Source organism: Oculina patagonica, chromosome 12 (assembly GCF_052425735.1).
Source record: "Oculina patagonica isolate OP01 chromosome 12, crgOcupat, whole genome shotgun sequence".
Classification (NCBI taxonomy): domain Eukaryota; kingdom Metazoa; phylum Cnidaria; class Anthozoa; order Scleractinia; family Oculinidae; genus Oculina; species Oculina patagonica.
In genome coordinates this window covers 24,574,554-24,597,519 of record NC_135769.1, presented here as the reverse complement: position 1 = coordinate 24,597,519, position 22,966 = coordinate 24,574,554, and the positions used below count along the sequence as shown (strand labels likewise).

The 22,966-nt window shown below is 37.2% G+C and overlaps 1 protein-coding gene across 2 annotated transcripts; it reads left to right on the top strand.

Moving 5' to 3' along the window:
* Positions 1-3,382: 3,382 nt before the first annotated feature.
* LOC144632752 (rab11 family-interacting protein 4-like) lies at positions 3,383-22,609 on the top strand. 2 transcript variants are annotated; one of them, XM_078491470.1, is made up of 14 exons: positions 3,383-3,633; positions 4,270-4,360; positions 4,599-4,732; positions 7,339-7,673; positions 8,083-8,127; positions 8,622-8,751; positions 9,980-10,083; positions 13,636-13,726; positions 15,259-15,308; positions 16,244-16,325; positions 16,765-16,902; positions 18,245-18,379; positions 19,637-19,717; positions 19,818-22,609. In XM_078491470.1, exons 1-14 carry the CDS (start codon positions 3,505-3,507, stop codon positions 19,974-19,976), a joined length of 1,704 nt encoding a protein of 567 aa, XP_078347596.1. In that variant the 5' UTR covers positions 3,383-3,504; the 3' UTR covers positions 19,977-22,609. The 2 variants fall into 2 exon arrangements, with proteins under 2 accessions (XP_078347596.1, XP_078347597.1); XM_078491471.1 differs by lacking the exons at positions 19,637-19,717; positions 19,818-22,609 and adding an exon at positions 18,682-19,630 and having other exon boundaries at positions 18,245-18,417.
* The last annotated feature ends 357 nt before the right edge of the window (positions 22,610-22,966 follow it).

Genomic DNA, 22,966 nt, shown 5'->3' with positions numbered 1-22,966 from the left:
CCGTCGGACCCCCCCCGTCATGTATACTGCAAGTACCCCCCTGGGGAAAGGGGTACCATTTTTTATCGAGGATATTTAAAAGGGTTACCTTTTCTTTCAAAAATTGTATATGAAAGGGTAAGGGTTTGGACCTCGGGGTGGAGCCCTCCTGTAGAAAAAATGTTTTGAGTACCTGTCTCAAGGATTAAATGCTTATATCTACACTTAAGCTGCAAATTTATTCATTGCCAATCTCTATTGAAGTGCGTGTACAATATTCTTTAGGAAATTAATATGTTGATAAATCCAAGGAGGCTTATAAGCAAAATATTTTTCCTCAGCAGGCATTTGGGCCAAAGCCCAGGGGGGCTAAGAAAGAAGTGGAACTGTGGCAATTAACTGGCATTTTAGGGTAATTTGTCAGTTTGACCCGGGGCCAAGTGATCCTGTGAAAAAAATGCCCTTGATATAATATTGCGGAAGTTATCATTGATAGTCCTCGATTGAAAGAAAAGAAGAAAGGCAGCGTGTAATAAGGCTCCCTTGTTGTGTACGGGGGGGTGGGGGATATTGTCAACCGAGCGTGATCTCAAGAGAGCGTGCTCGCCTGTCTCGCCACTAAAACGGTTGCTGGTCTCATGCAGGGCGTACTTTTAAAGACAGATTTTCCGTAAATTTCATTTTAACCTTTTATTAACTTCAAGCACGTTTGCAACTTTTTTTTTATTTTTTTTTATTGCAACACACACACACAAAAAAACATAATTACATACTTAAACTACTGACAATACTCACAATACTTACGTTACAAGGATGATTTTAACAACATTTACAGTATAATTGCTTCCGCTACTTACAATACTAAGACGTCTCCTATACGTAACATTACAATACAATACAATATCGCTACATTACTAATATATCTTCTTTCATTACATACAATACAAAACACAGAAAGGCTAAATCGGAGAAAGGTGTAAATGGAAGTTAAGCGTTCAAATTAAGGGACCATAGTATTTTAAAAGGCTTAATTGTAATATACTATTTCAGAAGGAGAAATAAGATAATAAAGAAAGCTTACAGCGCATGGAGTATTTGGTACCACTTTTGTTGGAATTTATCGTTTGAATCTGTCATGATGGAGACTTGTCTTTCAATTTCTAAGTTATATGTCAGCTGTTTTACATATTCTCTAATAGATTGGGTGGCGTCTTTTATTTTACAGCAATAGATGTAATATCTAGCAAGCAGCAAACAGTGGTTTAGCATAATATCATCTTTTTCTCCTTTGAAACCTAAACATTCATGTATATCCAAAACGCGTATCAGCTGGAATGAGGCGAAGAAACTCTGAACATTTTGCCAAAAGTGTTTTGTTGTCGGGCATTCCCAAAAAAGATGGATTAGTGTTTCCTGCTCTGTTTTGCACAGATAACAGAGAGCAGTTTCTGAAATTCCAATTTAAAATAGAAAGGAGTTCGTTGCTATACGTCTATACGTGCACAATCTTGGTAGTAAATAGATCGAAGTCCAGCTCAAATCCTCCACAGCAGCAAGTTCGCAATCCCTTACCCATTTTTCTTGACTCTTTTGAGGGCGAGTAGATTTTTTGTTTATAAGGATTTTATAAGCTAATTTCGTAGGCTTATTTGCTGCAAACACTTCTTGCACCGAAAGCCCCTGATCCTTTTCATCTTGTGGTTTCAATTTCAAGGATTTTATCGCGCTCCTTATGGCTTATGTTTGCAACTTAGTTCCCATGGCTTTAAGGGAAAAGCCCTGGGAACCTGCGGTCAGGCGTTCTTTTTTGGTGGCGGGAGGAAAGAGAAAAAGAACGCCTGATCGCAGGTTAAAGACCTGGGAACGAGGTTGGCACGTTTGTGATAAGCCGGAGTAAGTTTTACAACTTTTTTTGTGTCGTAAAAGTGAAGGATAAAATAATGTTTAAAAAACATGATCCAGACTTCCAGTAAGTAGATAAATCGTACTACAACATTGCTAAAGTTGCAAAAGTGACGACCTAAAATTTCACAGTTGTTAGCAAATCTTGAAAGTAAAAACCCTCCGAAATGTTCACTTTGTAATGTCGCAAAAAAAGAAACTAGAAAACTGAAGTACTTATATTTTTTTTTTAAAAAAAAGAAACAAACTAACTCTATGAATACAGTCGGCTAGTACCCAATTAAAAAAGATCGCAGGGTTTATTCAATTTTTTTTTTACTTCTTGATGCGGCGCTTTCTAGAGGGTGGTGTTTTCAGCTCGGGAGAGACGCTTTTTAAAAACTATTTTATTAACCAATCTCAATGCCACTTTCTCTTTTTTGATTGGAATCAAGTAAGGTCAGTAAGAAGCTACATCCTGGCAAAGTCTCTTAAAATGAGCCTGCGCCGCAGACGAAACTAAACTACGTCTGCGACGCAGGCTACTTCAAGTAAGCGGCAATTTAGAACTAAAGTGCTTCCGCCGCGCCTAAAGCCGCATCGCGTGGTTGTTGAAGGACGCAGCGCTTATTCGAAAGCGGCGTTTGCCCTCATGTACGGCGCTTATTCGGAAGAGGCGCTTTTACCATTGGGCCCTCATTAAAAACATTAAACGGAGTAAGTGTAAAATGCAAGGATCTTCTATAATCGATCTATAAGTATATTTTCTTGATCATGAATGACCGCATACGGTAGAATTTCAAATGCAAAAAACTGCTTCTCTGCAGGACCCTGCAGACTCATTGCCCAAGGCGGGTTTGCCCCTAATATTATTACTAAGGAACTGTGTCACGAATTTTAGCCAAATTTAGGCATTGAAAATGGCCAAATAACTGCTCAAAACGGTGAAGGAACATTTCAATACAGCAAATACAAAAGAAGGTGCGGATTGCCAAAAGTAAAGAAGATTGAAACGTATTGCGATATGGGTTTTGAAATACTGTTAGGCTGAACAGTTTCCAAAGTTAATCTTGTTTGCTTGTAACTTTAAACTACGCCCAGGAGGCACATTTGGTTGTAATGAAGCTATGGTTTTGTCATAGCATAAAGTTTCATAGTGAGTATTTGGAAAAACGTAATAAAATAAATTTAACTCAGCTGCGACTAAATGGCTGGGTGTTTGTAAAAAAAAAACACTATGTAATTAATGGTGCCTATAAAGACTTCAGAAATATCAAAATAAAATACATGTATCGTCATTACAATATTGGAAAAAATATTAATGACTGTGAAATGTATTAAACCAACGAAGGTAACAGCAATCATTTCTCTTCAGGTGGCTTTTCTTCCTCAAAAACGCTGAAAACGTATTTTCCCAGACATGATGACAATTTTACGGAAGTGACGTATGCTGTATTTAGGTTGCTTGGTTTTGCGCCGTTGCATCAACCACGTGACTTTCTTGTTGTCAATCATCAGCAAATGTTTAGAGGACAAATCGCCAGCCGTTTCATTGAGGTCTCGAAAGTCCGCCGCACAAAATGATACCTTTATAGCACAGATAAGGGGTCCCTATTAAGATCAGGGGTTGTACAGCTTTTAGCCATGTTAGAAGTAAACATGGAGGATGTTTTGGTGCATTTGAAAGCCGTGTTCGAGGCGTGTGACCAAAATGGCGACGGGTTTGTGAAGACGCAGGACCTTCTGCGTTTAGGCGAAGAGCATGGCTTTCAGGTAAGCTTACGATTTCTCTTTCCATTGATTTCGATTATGCTCTGGATCGTTAATACTACTACGAAATTAAACAGTAATCGCAAATTAACGGAGGTAAAATATTCTGGGAGTTGTTAGTTGTTTTCGCATTTCCATTCATAAACCAGGCCGTGAGGCAATCTGGCTCAAAATGCATCTCCCGTTATCAGTTAGAGCATTTTGTGATTTACTTTACACATATTAAATTGCTTGCCTTTTTTAATTTCTCAACCCTAAAGGTTCACTGAAGCAATAATTGCAGTGGTTTTTGAAGAGGCTTGCTCGATCCGTTTTGTAGTTTCGAAAATTGCTTGTTTTATTTGCACTCTCGCATGTCAATCTAAGGTTGCCAATCGACACTCTCTCGCACCAGTAAAGTTTACTATTAACTTTGTAAACCTGCCAGCAAATAAAATTCTTACATTTTTCCATTTCTGTGAGAAAATATTCAACTAGTTGATATCCTCAAAATGATTTTGTTCAAGATCCGATCTTCCAATATCAAAAATCTCACAGCAAGTTTCCTACACTTTCGTAACCTAGCATTCGACTCCTCTTGTGGGGTGATGATTACTGTGAAAATGTTATTGATATTCTTCTGTTTTTCCCTCCTCCCAGGAAATGAAAACCTTGATCGAAAAGCTCGATCCTGAAGAGAATGGGCGAATAGGTTTTGATGGTTTTTGTAAAGGAATACACGACTTTCTAGGTGAGTAATTTCACAACATCATCGATCACCGGGCAGCCGGTATAGTGTAATGAGGTTTCAGTGATATTGCGTTATGCTGAATTTTGCTAGCTGTCATTACGATAGCAAAGGTGAATAATTATTTGCAGACGTGAAAATACGAGATCGGGTGGAGTTCGATGAATTTTCACCCTCCGTCTTTAAAAAGTCTTGCTCTCCGTCTGAGCTATTATATTGAATAGACTTTTTATTTCCCAAGGGGTTAACGGCGACATCAATTTGAACGACAGTGGCAAAGAGGCGCACGATTTATTATTAGCCGAAGAGGATTCTTATCCAAGGTTAACAATATCTGTTGTGGAAAACGATCAGCAAGAAGATAGTTGCTGCGAGGTATTTAAATCTTCATTTTAAATTGGTTTATTTTCTTGTTTTGTTTTTGAGTAGCTGTTCTTGCTCATTTCCAATGCATTACACTCTAAAGGACTCTACCGCTGTGACAAAAAATAAAGGGACTTCAAGTGGGGGTGGAAATTATATTTTGTTCTTCGAGTTTGTTTTCATTAATTGCTCCTAAACAATATCTTTCTTGTGGGAAAGTTGGTGTGAACAACTGTAGCTTTTCCATTTTTGAGGCTTTTATTTTCTTTTTCTCTTCTAATACGTCAAAGTAGGTGGGCAGTGATATGACAACGATTTTTCTATTCTACAATTTATCATTGACGTAATAATTGAGCTCATGACTCTGCATATATCCGTATATTGTCTTAGAAAATTTGCATATGATTCTAAAATTACAATGCAGGCATGTAAAGGCTTGTTTACATCCGTTTTCTGGAGTAAACTTGATTTTTGACTTGACATACATGCACCAGTTCTCGATTGGAGCCACTGCTCGTAAAATATTGAACCCAAAGTGACTTTGCACAAAATATTTGTCTGATCAACATTATCTGATCCGTTTCCAAGTTTGCTCTAATTACACCAAAGTCACGTATCAGTGATCGGCTATGTAAATCAAATTATAATCACAATAACTATATTTTTTTCTGAAATTATCAAAGTTATCAGAATCCATAGTTTGTTAGTGGCTTGACGCTGACTGTTTTTTGGATGTTATTTTCCAAGGCGTTTTGGCTAGTGCTTAAGCCTTCATCAACAGCTTTGATTATTCAAACAGTCAGCATCAAACCACTAACAAACTAGTCATTCCCTGACTACAATACACTATTAAATATTCTTTAAAAGAATAGAAACTAAAAAAGCTCAAATTAAAGGCCGATTTACACGGTACAATTTGTCGCGTGCGACAAGACAGTCGTAAGTGAGTTGTAGGTTTGATTCACACGACGCAATTCATGTCCAAGGCCTGTCGTAAGCATGTTGCAAGCATGTCGCATGCGACAAAATCGTACTGTGTAAATCGGCCTTAAAAGTGCCCAGTTAAAAGGTTGCAATTCCTCTTATATAAAAGCCTAGCCCATCACAGGCTACTCTGCAGCATTCCGTCAGATTGCCGCAACATTTCATTTTCATCATCATCATTACAGTGGAACCCCGATTTAACGATATGCCAAGGGGGCAGTCAAATTATATCGTTATATCGAGGAATCGTTATATCGGGGTTCCGTCCCATACATTTTACTTTTGCCGGGACAAAACATATTCATCGTTATATCGGGAATATCGTTATATCCAAGATCATTATATCGGGGTTCCACTGTATTTTGTTCTTTTCACACCCATGGGACGCATTTCATCATCATCATTATTTTGTTCTTTTCACACCCATGGGATGCATAAAGCTGGCCACACACTAGAGCATCTAGCTGAGCTAACTGCCTTGCGTGCCGTTTGCTCAGCAGATTTCTCTCATTTGCAGACCGTTTTCTGTGTGAATTGTGCCTCGCAAGGCCTTGAAGAAAATATCTATCCTGTTTGATATTTTTTGCCTCGAGAGGATAAATCCTCAACGTGTGCGGGCATCCTGAGCTACATATGTACTTCCTTAGCCAGAAATATCAACTGACCAATAAACACACGCAAAATGCTTACGTGATTCAACATGGCAGCTTCCAAATCAAACTTGCTAAGCACTTTCCTCGCTGTCAGCAGTGAAATGTGCATTGAATAAATGGCTGAGCAAATGGGCGCATGAGGTGCATAGCTCAGCTAGTTGCTCTAGTGTACAGCTGGCTTAAGACCTCTCTCCAGTTTGAGTGATCTTGTGGCGTCTTTGGATCTCAATCCAAGTCGGGTGCATAGATTTAAGTTCTTTCTCTGCTGACCTTCTCCAAGTTTAGCCACGTCAAAGTGCAACATGACATCTGTACCCATTCAGGGCTCGAGACTAACGGTAGCCAACTAGCCAAAGGCTAGTAAAAATGCAGTTTTGACTAGTAGGTTTTGGCCTTTCACTAGCCAAAATGGCTAGTAAAAAAATCAGGCATTGGTGGCAAGACACCGCATTTATTAAAATCGTCTCTCAGAGAATATAACTAACAAGTAAACTGTTGACATTATAGAATGTAAAGCTTTAAGCAAAATTCTTATTGACAAAAACGCATGTACATGTACAATTTTTATAGTGAAAAAAAAGCCCAATTTTTTAAGGAAAAAAACGTGAAGATTTAAGGAACATTTTACGGTTAAAGGTTTAAACATTATCGGACATTGTTTTCACCTCCCCCCCCCCCCCCTTAAAAGAAGAACTATGGTTAAAAATTGTGGCTAGTAGAAAATAAGTTTTGGCTAGTGAAATCAAAGCTGTCACTAGCCACATGGCTAGTTAGCAAAAAAGTTAGTCTCGAGCCCTGCCATTTATATACACCTAAGTGGAGAGGGGCACTATGAGAGTAAGACATCTTGCCCAAGTACACAACACAGTGACACCAGCCAGGTCTCAAACCGGGGCCACTTGAACCAGAGGCCAGTGCACTAACCATTAGACCACAGTTCTCCTACACTGTCTGCAGTGTGCCTTAACTGTTCCATTTCAGCGGGACAGCACTTACAGCACAACGTCAACAAATGAATACAATGGTGATGATGACGACAATTTTCAAGACGAGTTACAAACTTCCAATTTTAATCGTAATCAAAAACAATATTCCACATTTCCGCCTCCTACTGGGCCACGGTTAAAACATCGTGCCACTTTACCCGCCATGAATGTCGAAATGTACAGTGATAGGTGTTCACACTCAGACACAAGTGAATACCAGTCAGAAGAAGGGTTTGAAGGTTATGGAGAGAGCTTCAGTGAGGATACGGCATTTGAAGAAAGTCCAACCTTAAGAAGAGAGCGGAAATTTAAAGAACATCTGTTTAGAAGGTAAGGTTACTTAAATATCTGATCGATTCATGGTAAATTGTAATAGGACCTGTTTATATGCACACCCATAGATGCCAAGTTGCTTGGTTGGTATGGAGTGAGAAATTGAACTGCCCCTTAGGAGCAATCGTGAGGCCAGGAGGGGCAAACTTCTAGGGGGATCTGAAATTGCAAGCAATTTCCTTCATTCTGGGCACGTGTTTGTTGTTTGTTTTTTTGCTCGATTCAAACCATTCATTTGAGTCAGACGCTATTTTGAACATTGTAAATATTGACAAATCTTATACCCAGATCTCCCATGACCATGAAATGGGAGATCTGGGTATGGGATAGTCAACCAGTCAGCCATGCTGTGTCCCTTAATAAAATACTTATTTGAAGTGTTAACTTGTTTTCATTATTTTTTTAGCCCTAGTTCTAGGAGAGCGTCAGCCCAAGCAGCTGCCTTTTCAAGGTGAACAATTAAAATTAATGTACAGTAGATAATTTTCTACTTTTTTTAAAAAAACATAAGTTTTTTATGGGATTTTTTCCTATTCCTACAATATTTTGAGATTATACAATTAACAAGGTCATTCAGGTCAATAGCCCAGATTAGTAAATACTAGACACTTCATTCAAGAATGTAATGTGATTCCATGGAATGCAAGTGCACAGTGAACACTGCACGTTATTTTGTTACACATATTTTTGAGTTTCCGTTGTATTTTGTTTAAGCTGTTCCTGGAGTCCTTGCAATAAGATGCCTTCTGTTTTATTGCTGCAATTCCTTATAACATTTATTGAATTAGATTGTAAGTCAGTCAGTGGCAATTTGAAGACATCTTGAGCCAAAAAGACTGCTTGCTTTCCAATCTCAAGTCATGTTTAAATGTCAGACTGATGTTCTGTCTGTGTTGATTTTGTTTCTGACAGGGAAATAACATTTGCTCTCTGTTTTGTCTACAGCCATAACATGCATCTATTTAAATGTCACTCAGAGAATCCTAGCCGAAATAACAGTTTTGATGATCTAATTGGTCATGATAGGGCGCTATCAGACAGTGAAGCAGGAACGTCCATGTTCCTTCTAACAGAGGTCTGTGGTTTATTTAGTGTCAAAGTTAGTTATTACATAGCCTGCAAGTGCAGCCAATTTTTACTTGAAATTACATGCCAGTATAAACAGATTAAGGAAGGCGTGGTGGCCTAATGGTTAGCGTGCTCGACTCCGAGTCGAATGGCCCGGGTTTGAGGCCTGGCCGGGGCGCTGCGTTGTGTTCTTGGGCAAGACACTTTACTCTCACAGTGCCTCTCTCCACCCAGGTGTATAAATGGGTACCGGCGAATTTACTGCTGGGGGGTAACCCTGCAATGGACTCGCATCCCATCCAGGGGGGAGTAGCAATACTCCTAGTCGCTTAATGCTACGGAAACCGGGATAAGCTCCGGCTGTATGAGCCTCATGGCTCGGACACAGACTTTACCTATAAACAGATTAAAAAGAAAACACAATGTTACTTACTGACACTGTAAGTTACCAACTTTCTGAAGTGGACACTGACACTCCAATACCTGTGACACCTGTAATGAGCGTTAGCTTTTGTTCCACTTCTGCCATCATCACCTTTCTTTCATCGGAAAAATGGCATCACTTAATAAAAATTATACTCAAGCAGAAGGGAAAGATCTTCCCAGGGTTACCAAAGGCAGAGTTATTCGGTTAGATGAGCTCAAAATAATCGGTTAGCATGTGTTGGTCTCTTTCACACACTGGCCATGGTCATTTTGTGTTGTGTTCTTGGGAAACAGACTTCTCTCCAGTACCTCTCTCCAGGGCAACATGACCAAAAATGCTGGGAGGGAGGGGAGGGATAACCTGTTGTACTAGCATTCCATCCAGGGTAGGGAACTACAATAATTATTATCCTGATCACTTGATGCTGCTGGAACTTAAGATAACTGTTGGAGAAGAGTCATCTAGCCCCGCTGAGCTGTTCACTTTGTTATTTGTAAGCGACACCTGTAAATAGACATAGACCTGAAAACTAATAAATGTACACTTTGGAACATGTACTGGGGTGGATCCAAGATTTTTCTTAGGACAGGGTGCACCACTAAGAAAAATAAACTTAGAATGGCGTAACTGACATTTAGTTTCAAGATCTCTGCAGAATACCAGTTGTATTCATCCTCCCACTAGTTCCGCCCCTGATGTGGATTAATTCAGGCTACATATATATATATAAACCTCCCTTGAAAGAAAAATAAAGCTTAGATGTTCAAAACTAAATAATAATTACTATTTTGTTTCCATTACTTCATAGTTAAAGAGGTTGTCATCCCAAGTGTCACTATTACAGGAAGACCACGCCATGCAAACAGATAAACAGCATAAAATACGTGAAGAAAACAAATTGTTATGTACAAGGTAAGCAGACTGCTGAACAGATTTCTCTTAACTCTGCCAATTGCACATCAAAGACTGACTGCCTTTTTTAGCTTAAGATTTTATTTTAAAAAGCCATTATATTTATGTGTACAGGTCTTGAGCACTATAGAATCTAAAATTAAAATAATTACAGTAAAAATAAAATAAACATGACCAATGACATCTAATGTACATTTTCCAATAATAAAGGAACATGTGAAAAAATAATTTCAGTGAATAAATTGTTTACGTCTTGCACTCACTATTCATCAACACGGGTCAGATCGGTCAGTTGGAATTGCAGTGCTAGAATACTGAAAATATGCTTTTGTTTACGCGCACAATAATCTAACATGAGGCAGCCTAAAGGGTCTTTGAATTGTTTCAGTGTATAACCCAAAAGTGAGTATATAAAACATAAGCTTCAAGAAAGTTCTTCACAAATAGCCATCTCTGGTTATTTCTGATACTTTGCTCAAAAAAACATGAAAGTTCTGATTGTTTTAAAACGCTGACAAAGACAGGTCTTTTTTCTTCCAGGACAAACTATGATCATGTTTTCTCATGAGTGATCATTTTACATCTGTGTACACTAAGTACATTACATGTTAATATTCATGTTCATTTAATAAGTACATGTACATTTTGAGTTCTTATGATTTCTCTAAACTCAAACAAACCATCTACTGAATAGTTGTTAAAAGAATCTTGGCTCATGAAGCAAATATTTCTTGTGATTACATATTAGCCCTTTAAGATTGCTTTTAAAAGACATCGCGAATTTGCTAGATACTAAATTTTAGTATTTCTGCATTCGTTTGCTGACCCAAACAGTTAGATTAGTACTACAAAACAACATTAACTTCTCACTTTATGTATGGTAATTTGTCATATTTTGGTAAACGAAAGAAATGAGCCATAAAATTTACTCAACCATTAATAAATTGACGAGCAGCAATATAAGTAATCGGCTTAGTTAAAAGGCATTTAAAGTCCATTCACATACTATAAATCATTGATAATATTAGATTGCCACTGAAGTACATTTTGCTGACAACACAATATTAATATTTCAGTCACTGCTATTCTTGGCCCCTCTTAGCGGTCTGTGGTTTATTTGCATAAACATGTCAAGAACTGATCACTGTAATGTTTCTAGGCTTATACAATTGAACTGAAAGAATTCTCTTTGAATAAGCAATAAATTGTCAAAAAGCTGCTTGGTGTCAGATGAAATGGGGAAAATGATGAAACAAAGAAAATTTTTAATACAACAATATCAGACGAGTATATTGTCAGGCAGGCAAGTTATTAAAATATTTAGCAAACCAAAAAGCATCTTCTGTCTGATATGTTAAGAAGATCAACTAAACCAGAATCAAGCACTTATTACAATGTTCATGAAGCCCATGCAAAGAAATTAAGTTGCTTATGTTGTTGTTTTAATTATTAGGGTTGTTAAGAAATAAAGTTTTTCCTAGTTCTATGAATGGTATTTTACTAACCAGTACATAAAGCTTGAGTTGGCAAATTTATAAATTTGTGAGCTGTCATTTATTGAACTTAAAAACACCCTCATTACATGTGAGGATTTTTTTGTCACTAAATTATCCTTCACAACAATCTAAATGATATTATATTGTTTTCATGTACAAAGTTCCAGTAGACTCTTTGTTTAAAGAACTGATCAGTAAGAAGAATTAATACCTTGATCTTAGGTTTGAAAAGGTTTTATAGTAATCTCATGCACAGAATTATTTTTCAAGGCATTGAATAAAATGATTAATAATTATTCTAGTTTTGTACTAACCAAATGAATACATAATGTTTTGCATGTTAAAAGATCTTCGTAACTAACTAGTACATTTCTCCTCTTGCTTGGTTTGATTTTGTTTAGATTTTTCTTTCTTGTGAAAAGGTTTTGATTATTATTGGTTTACCGGACTCCCTGCTGTTTTCATGAACAATATCTCAAAGGATTGTTTATTCAAACTAGCCACTACCTGTCCTAACCCATGTCAAGCCTTTTAAGTTCCTGCATGAATAATTAACTTTCCTTTCAAGTGACATCTGCCTCATATTTGCATAAAATTTAGCCAGATTGAAATTCATTTCCTTGTTTTGAATAAATTGGTTGAAACCAATACTGAAAGGAGCGTTTCTGAGCAGGGAATGTGTTGTTGTTCGTTTCTAGTTCTAATTTTGGCAGGTGAGTGAATTTGTGTTTTCAATATTAGCAGGATGCTGTAATAAACTGAAAAGAATATTATTTTGAGCAAAGAAGCACATTGTCAAGTGTAAAGACAAGTTGCTTCATGAATGTAACTTATTCATTTCACTCTCATTGCCAGTGATAATTTTAAAGCTGTTTTGTGGTTAAATTTGCGACATGAACTAGGGCTTTTCTTCTTTAAATGTGTTTCTAAAGCAGTTTTCAATCGTAAGTGGCAAAATTTGGCTTTGTCCTTTGCCTTACATGATAATAATACATTTCATGTTTAAATCTGTCTTCTACATACACCAGTCTACATGTATCAGGCAAAATAATTTTGCCAGATAAGCTTTATTTAGTTATTCTGTTATGTTATTTCTCACTCTCAGAGAGAAAGTAAGAGTTAATTTCTTTCTGTAGAAATGAGTGAATAAAACTGTAATAAGGGAATGGAATAATTATTGTTGCATGTGGTGTTATTGACTTTCTATTCAATCTAGGTTAGAACCTGATATTTTAACCACCAAAAATCATTAAATGTAGTCTAACATTGCGAGAAAACTTACTGAACTGGCATTCTGCCATGTTATGTGAGCGATTGGCCCGATGAAGAACAACATAAAACACAAAATAGACATGTACATGGTTTACAAAATTTACATTAAAAAACTGTTGTAAATCCATAATATATGTGCACATCCAAGCAATATTACTGACCAAATTAAGCCATTTTTTGTGGACTGATATTTGCCTGTGAAGCTCAAAATTAATTTGGTTTTGTTCTCTGGCAAACATTTTACAGTACATCTTGTGTTCATAAATAAAAAGCATTGGGTTAATTGTGATGTTATATAACTGTGAAACTATATGTTATAAATATTATTTCTGCAACTGTAGTTATACATTATGATTTTAAATAGATTTAAATAGATAAGCATGGATTTTTCTAGAATTTCCTTCAATATTGTTGAGTGATTCTAAATACTTGTTATTTCATTGGATTCTCATAAACTGGATACCCCACAATATTAACTCCAAGTGCTATATTAGACTGGCACGTCTATGATGTAAATGTTGTGATTGATTTTTATCCTTGGTTCGAATTTTATTTCCCTTTGTTTTCCGGTATGGTAATGTGTGATAATGAGTTTAAAACCAGGAAAATAAAATTTGAACCAAGGACAAAATTGAACCACAACAGATACCTCAGTCTGTAGTGTGGAAGTAACTATTACCGGGGTACATATGGACAGCTTTGTAATGTGAACTTCACTTGTCCTTTTTATCACTTCAGTCTACTTTTTAATCAGTTACAACTTTTTATGTATTTTATTTTTCAGGATAAATGCATTAGAAGAACAGATTGAAAGCCAAAAACTTACAACAGGACAGCAAGTAGAAGAAGAGAGTTTAAAACATAAATTGGCTTTGGTAGGTTTTCTTGGTCATTTTTTAGAAGTGGCACTTTCTTATTACCCTGTTTTATTTCTGGTGAAGAAAATGTTTCACAAAAATATGTGCCACACTGTGAGGCAATTGTATATGTATGTCATTTACAGTTTTCGATGTTTGGTGCTGTTAGAAATGATTTTCTTTTGATAAAGAATTTGAAACAGTAAAACAAAAGTTTGCAAAAAGATGTTAATAATTTTGGTACATAATTTTGTCCAGTTAATACTCGAAGTTCTGGGGGATTCCATCTTAAACACTTTTTCACGGTCAAAAATTTTGTTCAACTGAAAACCATAAAATAGTACTAAACTAAGGTTGAAAAATGTCATGGAAAAGTAACAACAAACCAAAAATACGCAGTAAAACTGGTGAAGATGGAGACAGCTTACAAACAATAAAATTGAGAAATGTAGACTTACCTTTTTCTTACTAATTTTCGCGATTTCAAAATACAGTCGAAGCCCTCTTAACGGACACTCTCGTAAGCGGACAACTCTACTTACGGCCACCTTGTTAGAAACCCCGTTTTTACTCCCATACAAACCCTGTATTTTTACATTCTCGTAAGCGGACATTCCCGTAAGCGGCCGCGGACACTTTCCGAGATTACGACTTAGACTTTTTTCTTTGTTTTTAAGCTCCCGTAAGCGGACACTGCAAAGAAAATCATATAAAAAAACCTCTGTATCTTTTATTAATCAATCAACTTCACATCGCCGTTCGTCACAATGATTTTACTGTAATTACAGTACCATATTTCAGTGTTTGTTTTGTTGTCATCCACGTCTTACATTTCGAAACACCACCAACATGCATATTACCATTATGTTAGCTGGGCAAGCTCCCGTAAGCGGCCATCTATCCCCTACACCTCTAGTGGCCGCTTACAAGGACCATTCTCGTAAGCGGCCAGCTCCAGTTGCGGACACTTTTTTCGCGTCCTGAGGGTGTCCGCTTATGAGAGCTTCGACTGTACTCGCAAAATTTAGTTCGCGCAAAAAAAAACATTGTGCGAAATTTAAACACGCGAAAATTAATACCATATTTTATATCAAAACGGTAAAAATTTTTAAATGTTTGGAACTGCAACTATCTACCTTTAAATATATCTTTCCGTCTTGCTTTTGACTAGCACCCTTCCTCTGATTACTGTTTCGAGCTTGTAAATTTGGTTCAAAACGTCTTTAGTACAGTCACTAAAGTTTCCATTTGCAGACTCCTTGTAGTTACATTGAGCCAGACCTTTGTGTATTTCCAGTGGTTTCTTAGTCTTTGACGACTAATCCATAAAACACTGACAAAATCGTGAAATTTAATACACTTTTTCTCTATTTTTTTCTTGAAATCACGAAAATTAATACTCGCGAAATGCGCGTCTCGAATTTATCGCGAAAATTAGTAAGAATAAGGTATTTTTCAAGGTGGGTCATCCATGACATAGTTCGTAGGTTATTGCCAAACCTCAAAACTAACTGTATGTGTATATTTCTTTTGTATCTTTTCTTCCTTAGACTAAATTAGAAAGAGAAAATGAGGAATCTTTAGAAGCACTCAACAGAAAGTAAGTTAGTTATATATTAATTTTTCTGTCTTCTGGATACCGGGAAAATCTAATAAACACCCGGGCGTCTATTCAATTTTTGGGATCCTAGGGGAGGCATTAAATAGATATGTGGCGTTTATTAGAGAGAGGCATTTATTTCAATTTAACAGTAACAACATCAACAAAACAAATAGGATGTGTAGTTTGCTAGTGGAGTAAGATACAAAACAGAGTTTTTGAGTAGGAGACTGATCTAATCTAGGCTAATGCAAAGCCTAGAGAAGTCGTTCATAGTTCAATATCGACGTTTTCATCGTCGTTGGGGTAAACCATGTTGGCGTAGTTGGTCTCTTCGATGTCGGAGTCAAGCGAGAAACTAACTATATCGCATGATTTTATTCTATGGAGCATTTCCTTTGTTTTTGAGGTGATTCTTTGAGGGGGCGTCTATTAGACATGGGGCGGTTATAAGAGGGGGCATCTAATACAAACTAAACACTTCAGGGGACACAAGTTTGAGAGTGGGTATTTATTAGATCATTTACGATAATACGATGCCTTGTGGACACATCACCAGATATAAATGGACAGGAGTTGATTCGGGAAAATTAAATTACTGAAAATAACTCGTGCTTTAACTAACGTTCTCCATTATGGACACCAAATTGTGGTCCTGAAAGTGTATGCTATAGTGGGACTGGACTGTACTTGTGGTTATGGTTATTAAAGTAGAAGATTACTTGTTGTTTTTTGCTTTTTGCTTTTTTACTTCCTAAGAGGGTGTTTATTTTGAAGAGGGCTATCATTAAAATATCTTGAGAAAATACTGTTGGATCACTCAGATTCCTTTGAATTAAAAAAATTAGATAGTATAAATGTCGCTTACCAGTAATAATCTAAAAGGGCTAAAAATATTTTAATGTCGTGGTTGCTTATTTTATTATTCTTTTTAGATTACTTCAAGCTGAGGAGGAAATAGAAAACCTTAAAAAAGTGGAGCCTCTGTTGAGAAAAGAACTTGACACATGTCAAGAGGTCAGTCCCCTTGTTCCAAATACTTTTCAGTAGTTTTAATAATTGAAGGCCTCGGTGTAAAAAGGGCGGATGTAATTTTAGCTAAAAATGAACATTGCCAAAACACAAAATTTGCGTGCAGGTATGTTTTCACTCCCCCCTCCCCCTCCCCTCCCCCCCCCACAGAAGGGATTTGAAATTCCTGGGGTGGGGAGGGGGGGTCTCAAAGGCCAAAAGCTTTAAGAAAATGTATGAAGCTTAATTGGAATTTCCAGAGGGGTGGGAGGTCAGGAAAAATCCCTTCTGTGAAGGAGATATGGATAATTTATGGAACTACACATTGCCAAAAACAAAGATAGGGAGTATTAGAAACAATAAGTTTTAGTCGTCCAGTGCAGCCATAGTTGCAAGGAACACACTAGTTACATGCACTAAATAAGAATTAAATATTTTATTACAGGAGAAAAGAAGGCTTGTCAAACAAGTGGATAGCCTTGAGCTCGCACTTCAGATCAAAGCAGATGAAGTGGCAGAGCTCAAAGCAAAGCTTGAAGCGGAAGTCAAAGGAAGACTTGAAGACCAACATCATCATGAGCAGGTTGGTGAAAAATAATATTTTTTAATTTTTTCTGCCCACATTATTACATAAAAAAATATACATATATTACTTTATTAGGGAAGTTGCTAAGGGTCGGCTGCCGGCTAATTTCACCGGCTGAAAGCAAACTTAAGTCCAGCTGAAATTCACATGAAAACAAAGACTTATGCAAACTTTTAGAGCTTCCAAGGCCAGAAAAGCCAGCTGGGCTTGTTGATGAGCCGGTTGTTTTCTTAGCTACATCCCTGCTTTATTATGTACAATTTTTTACATAAACTTTGTGCTGTTTGGTCAATATTTCTAGTGCTGGTGTATAAACATGCAGGGCTTCAAACAAAATTGAATTCTTACTTGCTGTTTGAACAAGCAGCTCTCCATTTTGTTTGCCTAGCGTAGCAGTGTGCTGCAACCAGTTAAACCTATTAATACATTACAGTCAACTCTCTCTAAGATGGACACCTTCGGGACCGGCCGCAACTGTCCATCTTATTACAGAGGTGTCCGTCTTGTAGAGAGTCGAGATAACATGACACCAGTAATTCTGAAATAATAAAGCTAAACCTTTGCACCATGCAACAAACTTTTGCTAACTGCAACAAGACTAAAATAATAAAAGGACCATATTTGCTTGTTAAAGCAAAAATTGAGATCTTTTTCAAACTGTAATACTGTAAATAGAAAACAACCTCTTTAGTGTCCATACACATAAGCAGAGAAGTAATCTGTTAAAGCGTCATTGTTTTTGGTTAGTAAGCTTGGTATACACGTATCCTTTGGGGGCTGACTAACTTTGCTTTAGGTCGATACAAAGTTTGCAATATTTTCACAAATAAAACATGATAAAAATCACTTCTCAAGTGTCCATAAATGATTCCAAAGTGTCCGTTGCCCGTCTTAGAGAGGTGTCCCTCTTATAGGGAGTTTGGTTACAGTAAAATGACTGAAAAACGGCAGGGACCATCACTAGGTGTCTGTCTTATGGAGGTGTCCGTCTTATAGAGGTGTCCATTAAGAGAGAGTTGACTGTATAACAATTAACAATTCAAGCAAAGTGTTTCCTCATCCGCACCTCTTCAATTATCCTTTGTGGATTTGTGTATATCGAAGGTTTATGTGCATAAATAAATCAGGGCCGTGCTGTAAGGGTGCCCGGGTGCCTCAGGTGACTTACTTTTGTCTTTGGGTGACCAGAAAATCTTATTTCTTTCATATAAGCTTTATGCTGGGCACCCTGGATCTCATAGTTTGGAACCTTTGAGCTCCTTGAATTTTTCTCAGAGCACAGCCTTGTAAATATAACAAAACTAATAAATATCTATTGTTTCTTTATTATTTTGTTTAGGAGGTCGCATTGGCAACTGAGCAAATGGCTGAACTAGAAAAATTCAAGCATGAAATAGAAGTAAAACTTAAAGATCATCACAACATGGAACAACAAAAAACAGACTTGGAAAGACATGTACAGTCACTTATAAAGGTATTGCACAGTCAAACATTAGTTGACGAATATAAGGAGTGGACACTCATCATCATGTCTCGTCGCGTCAGTTGGTGCATAAGGCTGTCGCACTTTCCGACCAACACTCCCTGTTCCATGCCACCGCTTTGGCTAATTCCCAACTCGTCCACCCTGCCTTGTTTTTTTTCCTTCTCCACTGTCCTTCTCCAAGTTGTCTTTGGCCTCCCTCACACTCTTCGACCTTCTGGTGTCCATTTCAATGATGTGAAGCAGTCGTTCGCATCCTCTTTCCTGAGTATGTGTAGTGGACACTCATGTAGGGGTGTTATCACCCCCAGGGAAGGGACATCCATCTGAAAGAAATGGGGATGCTCATCATCTTACATAAAATTATTATTGTGGATTTTGTTTTCATTTTGTGTGTTCCGGACAAAATGTCAGTATTTTTAGTCGTCAAGGTCTTTCTTGGAGTTGCATATGAATACTGTGTTGGTAGTCTAACTAGTCCAATCATACATGAAAAATTATACCTTTTAGGGTCAGACCCCCAGTGCAATGTTTCAAGGCCCAGGTTGTTTTTAAGCTTAATAACACTAAATCCCAGAATGGTATTTAATTCAAGTTCTAATTTCTCTTGTATAATAGTGTTTTTCACTGCTTTGTTGAGTTTGACATCAGTTACCATCGCTTGCATCTAGGCGTGAACACTCGCCACCGAAACATGATCTATTAATTGGATATAAAACATGGTATGATATGTCATCAAACGTTGAAGTTTGGCAGACTGTAACGGCAACTTTTGCGCCGAAAGTTCAACAGATTCTGGTTTCGAAATGGTGGAAAGCTTGGATATGAAGACTTCTTCCGAAAAATTTATCCTGATCTGTGTCAAAATGCATTTGCAGGTTCACATGAATCACTTCTGGCGTAAAATTTCTCCTCTACTCAGTGTTTTTGGTGAGAATTTTGAGCGCGAAAGTTGCCGTTACCATCTGCTAAACGTCAGCATTTGATGACGAATCATATCAAGTTTAATACCCAATAAGATCATGTTTCGGAGGCGAGTGTTCACGCTTAGATGCAAGCAACGGTAAGTCGAAACTGAAAGGGCCAAGAAAAACAAATACATCACAAGTTGCAAAGTGAAACAAAAATTGCCAGTATTCTGAGATCACCTTAATCATACTCTGAACAACAGGGCCTACTAATCTCAGATTTGTTATAGCCAGTTGATCTCAGATGTAAAGCACTAATTAAAGATCGTTTTTATTTCAGGAAAACTTGAGCTTGAAAAATTCAAAAGAGGAGCTGAATGTCCAGTTGCATCAGGATGGTGGCTACTTTGGTGCTGGTCAGGTAAGCACACATTTAATCTTTCAATTTTTAATTCAAAAACAAGCAGAATTAAAATTGATTATGTGTGTAACAAAACTCTTGCACTTTTTTACCCCTACAGCAAGGATCATTAGCTGATGAACTTGTTACAGCGGACAAAGAAAAAGTAATTACCGCGCTTAGAGATCAAGAAGAAGAAAATAGGAGACTAAGAGGTTACTTGGATGGTCTACTTATGATGATTATGGAACATAATCCAACGCTTCTTGAGCTTCAATAGACAGATTTAGCAAGAGAACGGGAACTTGACGACGGTGCGCGCATTAAAACTACCCATATATGGGTAGCGTGCGCATAAAAACACCCGTACATTGACATTTTTAATGAGCGTGCCGTCGCCAAGTGATGTTCCCGTTCTCTTGCTAAATCTGTCTATTACACAATCTCATGTCTTTCTCTCCCCCTCCCCCTCTCCCCCCCCCAAAAAAAAACACTTTCCTGTACACTTCATTAACATACAGACCGCTTGACAAATCAAATTTTATATTTGTACTTCAGGCGATAAAAATTAATAAATAATCATTTTTAGGAATTTTTTACTAAAGCTACATGTATTTCTAATTGCCATCTTGATCTCTGTTTATAGAAATTAATACCAGTAAATTAAGCTTGAAACATAACGTTTTTAACTGTCACCTCTGATTCAGACTCACACACGACTCCACAATTTACGTGCCCCACTGTCCTTTTTTGGATGCAAGAAACGTCTTGCATGGGAGTTTTACTTGAGGTTTAAAAAATCTGTGAATTGATTGCTTACAATATTGTCCCTCCTTAAACAGTGACAAAAAGGAATAGTTAATAGAATAATTTTTAAAATCATCTACAGACTTAATAACAACATAATAGACGAGCAACATTATAATATGAAAAGTGAGAAACAGAGAATTTAATTCTCACTTTAAACTTTTTCATTTTCATATGAAAAAGAGATTTTAATCATACATTGATGTTTGTGAACATGAGAACAATCCCCACTGCCTAAAAAAATATATAAACCGCTTGCATTTTGTGATCTACCCCACGCTTCACAAAGTGGACACTTTTTTACAGTTTGAGGATTTAAATTATTTGATAACTTTAGTGTAAATAACAGCAATCTAGATGAAAATATATAGTTACTGAATTAGTTTGTTAATTGTGAAGAGTGCCACATAGAAAAATAATGCTAGACTGTTCACAACACTCTATTTTGTTTTATTTTTTCTTTGATGCCAAATGCGCAAAAAGAATCACAAGAGAACTGCACGTGGGCAGGAAAGCGAAAGAAGGGGAGGGTGGGGCATGGGCGGGGAGCAAGAAAAAATAGTGGTTGTGAACAGTCGAAGAAAAATGCATTTGACAATGTTTGTTTGAGATAGTTTAGAAAGCCCTGTTTTGTATGACATGCATCAAAACTTGGAACACTGGAACAGCCTTGAAAACACTAGCAGCAAACTGCTAGCTACCAGCAGTTAGCGGTTATGTTGTTAGCTCTTTGGAGGCAACCTAACCTGGCTTTTCAGGTTGTTCTTGTATTCAGACTTCTACTACGTTCCAAGTTTTAGAAGCATGCTGTTATTTGTAGATTCACCACTGAAAAGTTTGATCAAGAGGTGTCATAGAGGAAAGATTATCCTTAAAAAACAATAAGAGATTATTTTTTTAGGATTTGACAAATTCACTGTAAAGGTAAACAGTTTTGTTTCTGAACTCCAGATCATGTTGGTCAGTTAATAGCCTTGTTACTGATCAAAAGGTTAGATCTTTCTCAGCCTATTTGTTATTCATTTGTGTTCGTGCAAATTTGTTTCCAGGCCTCACTCCAGGTTCGTATTCTTTTGCTATTTGCACATGCCAACGAGGCTTGGAGGGCAATTAGCCATGTTCAAAACGAGCAGAAATCGTTAAAATAAGAGAGCTTAGTATGGCTGGATGGACAGCTGTCCCTCCAATCCATACTAAGCTCTCTTTTTTAGCAATTTCTAAAAGTGAACCATACCTATGCGTTTAAACCAATAACTCTCAAATTTGGTTGAGTTACTAATTTTGGATGCTCTTTCAGATGACGGGCCCAGTTTTTCAGTGCAATCGATATTGAATATTCGTACCCAGTCCCCTGCTCGTTTTGAACATGGCTAATTTGCTTGAACACAAAAGAATAACAAATAGGCTGGAAAAGGTTCACTGGGGGTGCTTGGAATAAGATTGTATGCTTAGAATGTGAATTCACAAGTTATTGCTACTTGTGTGCACTGCATAAAAATGGCAGTGCATCTGTCCCCAGTTGTTCAAAGCATGGATACCACTATCCACTGGATAAATCACTATCTAGTGGATAGCGTAGTTTGTTTTGTTAGCACTTATCCACTGGAAAGCGATTTATACAGTGGATAACATTATCCACCCTTTGAACAACTGGGACCTGTTTGCAAGACGTTATTGTTAAATTTAAGAAATAAGAATGTGTTCTGTTGACACTTACTCCCATAGTGCCATTAATTTATTTTGTGTTTTTAGTCTGGATTAACCCCTAGCGTGTGACCATTCAAGTGAAAGCTATTGAGCAGCACTTTCTTGTGATACTGTTTAGTCTTAAATATTTGGTAAAATGAATTTTGGCACTGTTGGGAGTGAAAAGGTTTAACAATTTTTTTCAGTGAGTTACCGGTATTTCAAATTTTTAGCCTATAAATAGTTAGATGCCTTGTAAAAATGCAGAGCAGTCAACAACTGTTCTAGAATGTTATCAATAATGTATTTTTAATATGAGAACAATGTAAATAGTATGCCAATCGAACTACATTGTGTAGAAACATTGAAAAATATTGTACAAAGTAGCTTTGGAAACAATGAATTTATAAGGATTTTAAAGTTTCCTGTGTTATTTATTGATGCTGATAGAAATCAGTTACTCTGAACGTGTGAGGGGTCCAGGAGCAAATTTATTACACCCTGTCGCTATTTATGTGTTCAGGGTCAGAGTAAGAAAAGAATGGATACGAGACTGGATTGGAGCGTGGGGAGTGACATTTTGCAGTTTCTCTTCCCATAACTCCCTGCATGCCGATCTTCATCTCACATCCATTCTTTTTCTGGTCCAGGAGCTGACCAATCATCGCCTAGCAACTGTTGTTGACCCACTTTGTTGTCCCAAGGGTCTTTTCCCCTTTCAAGATGGCAGCTGATCCAAAAGCCGGAAGACACTCGGGATAAGGTTGGTTTTATCCA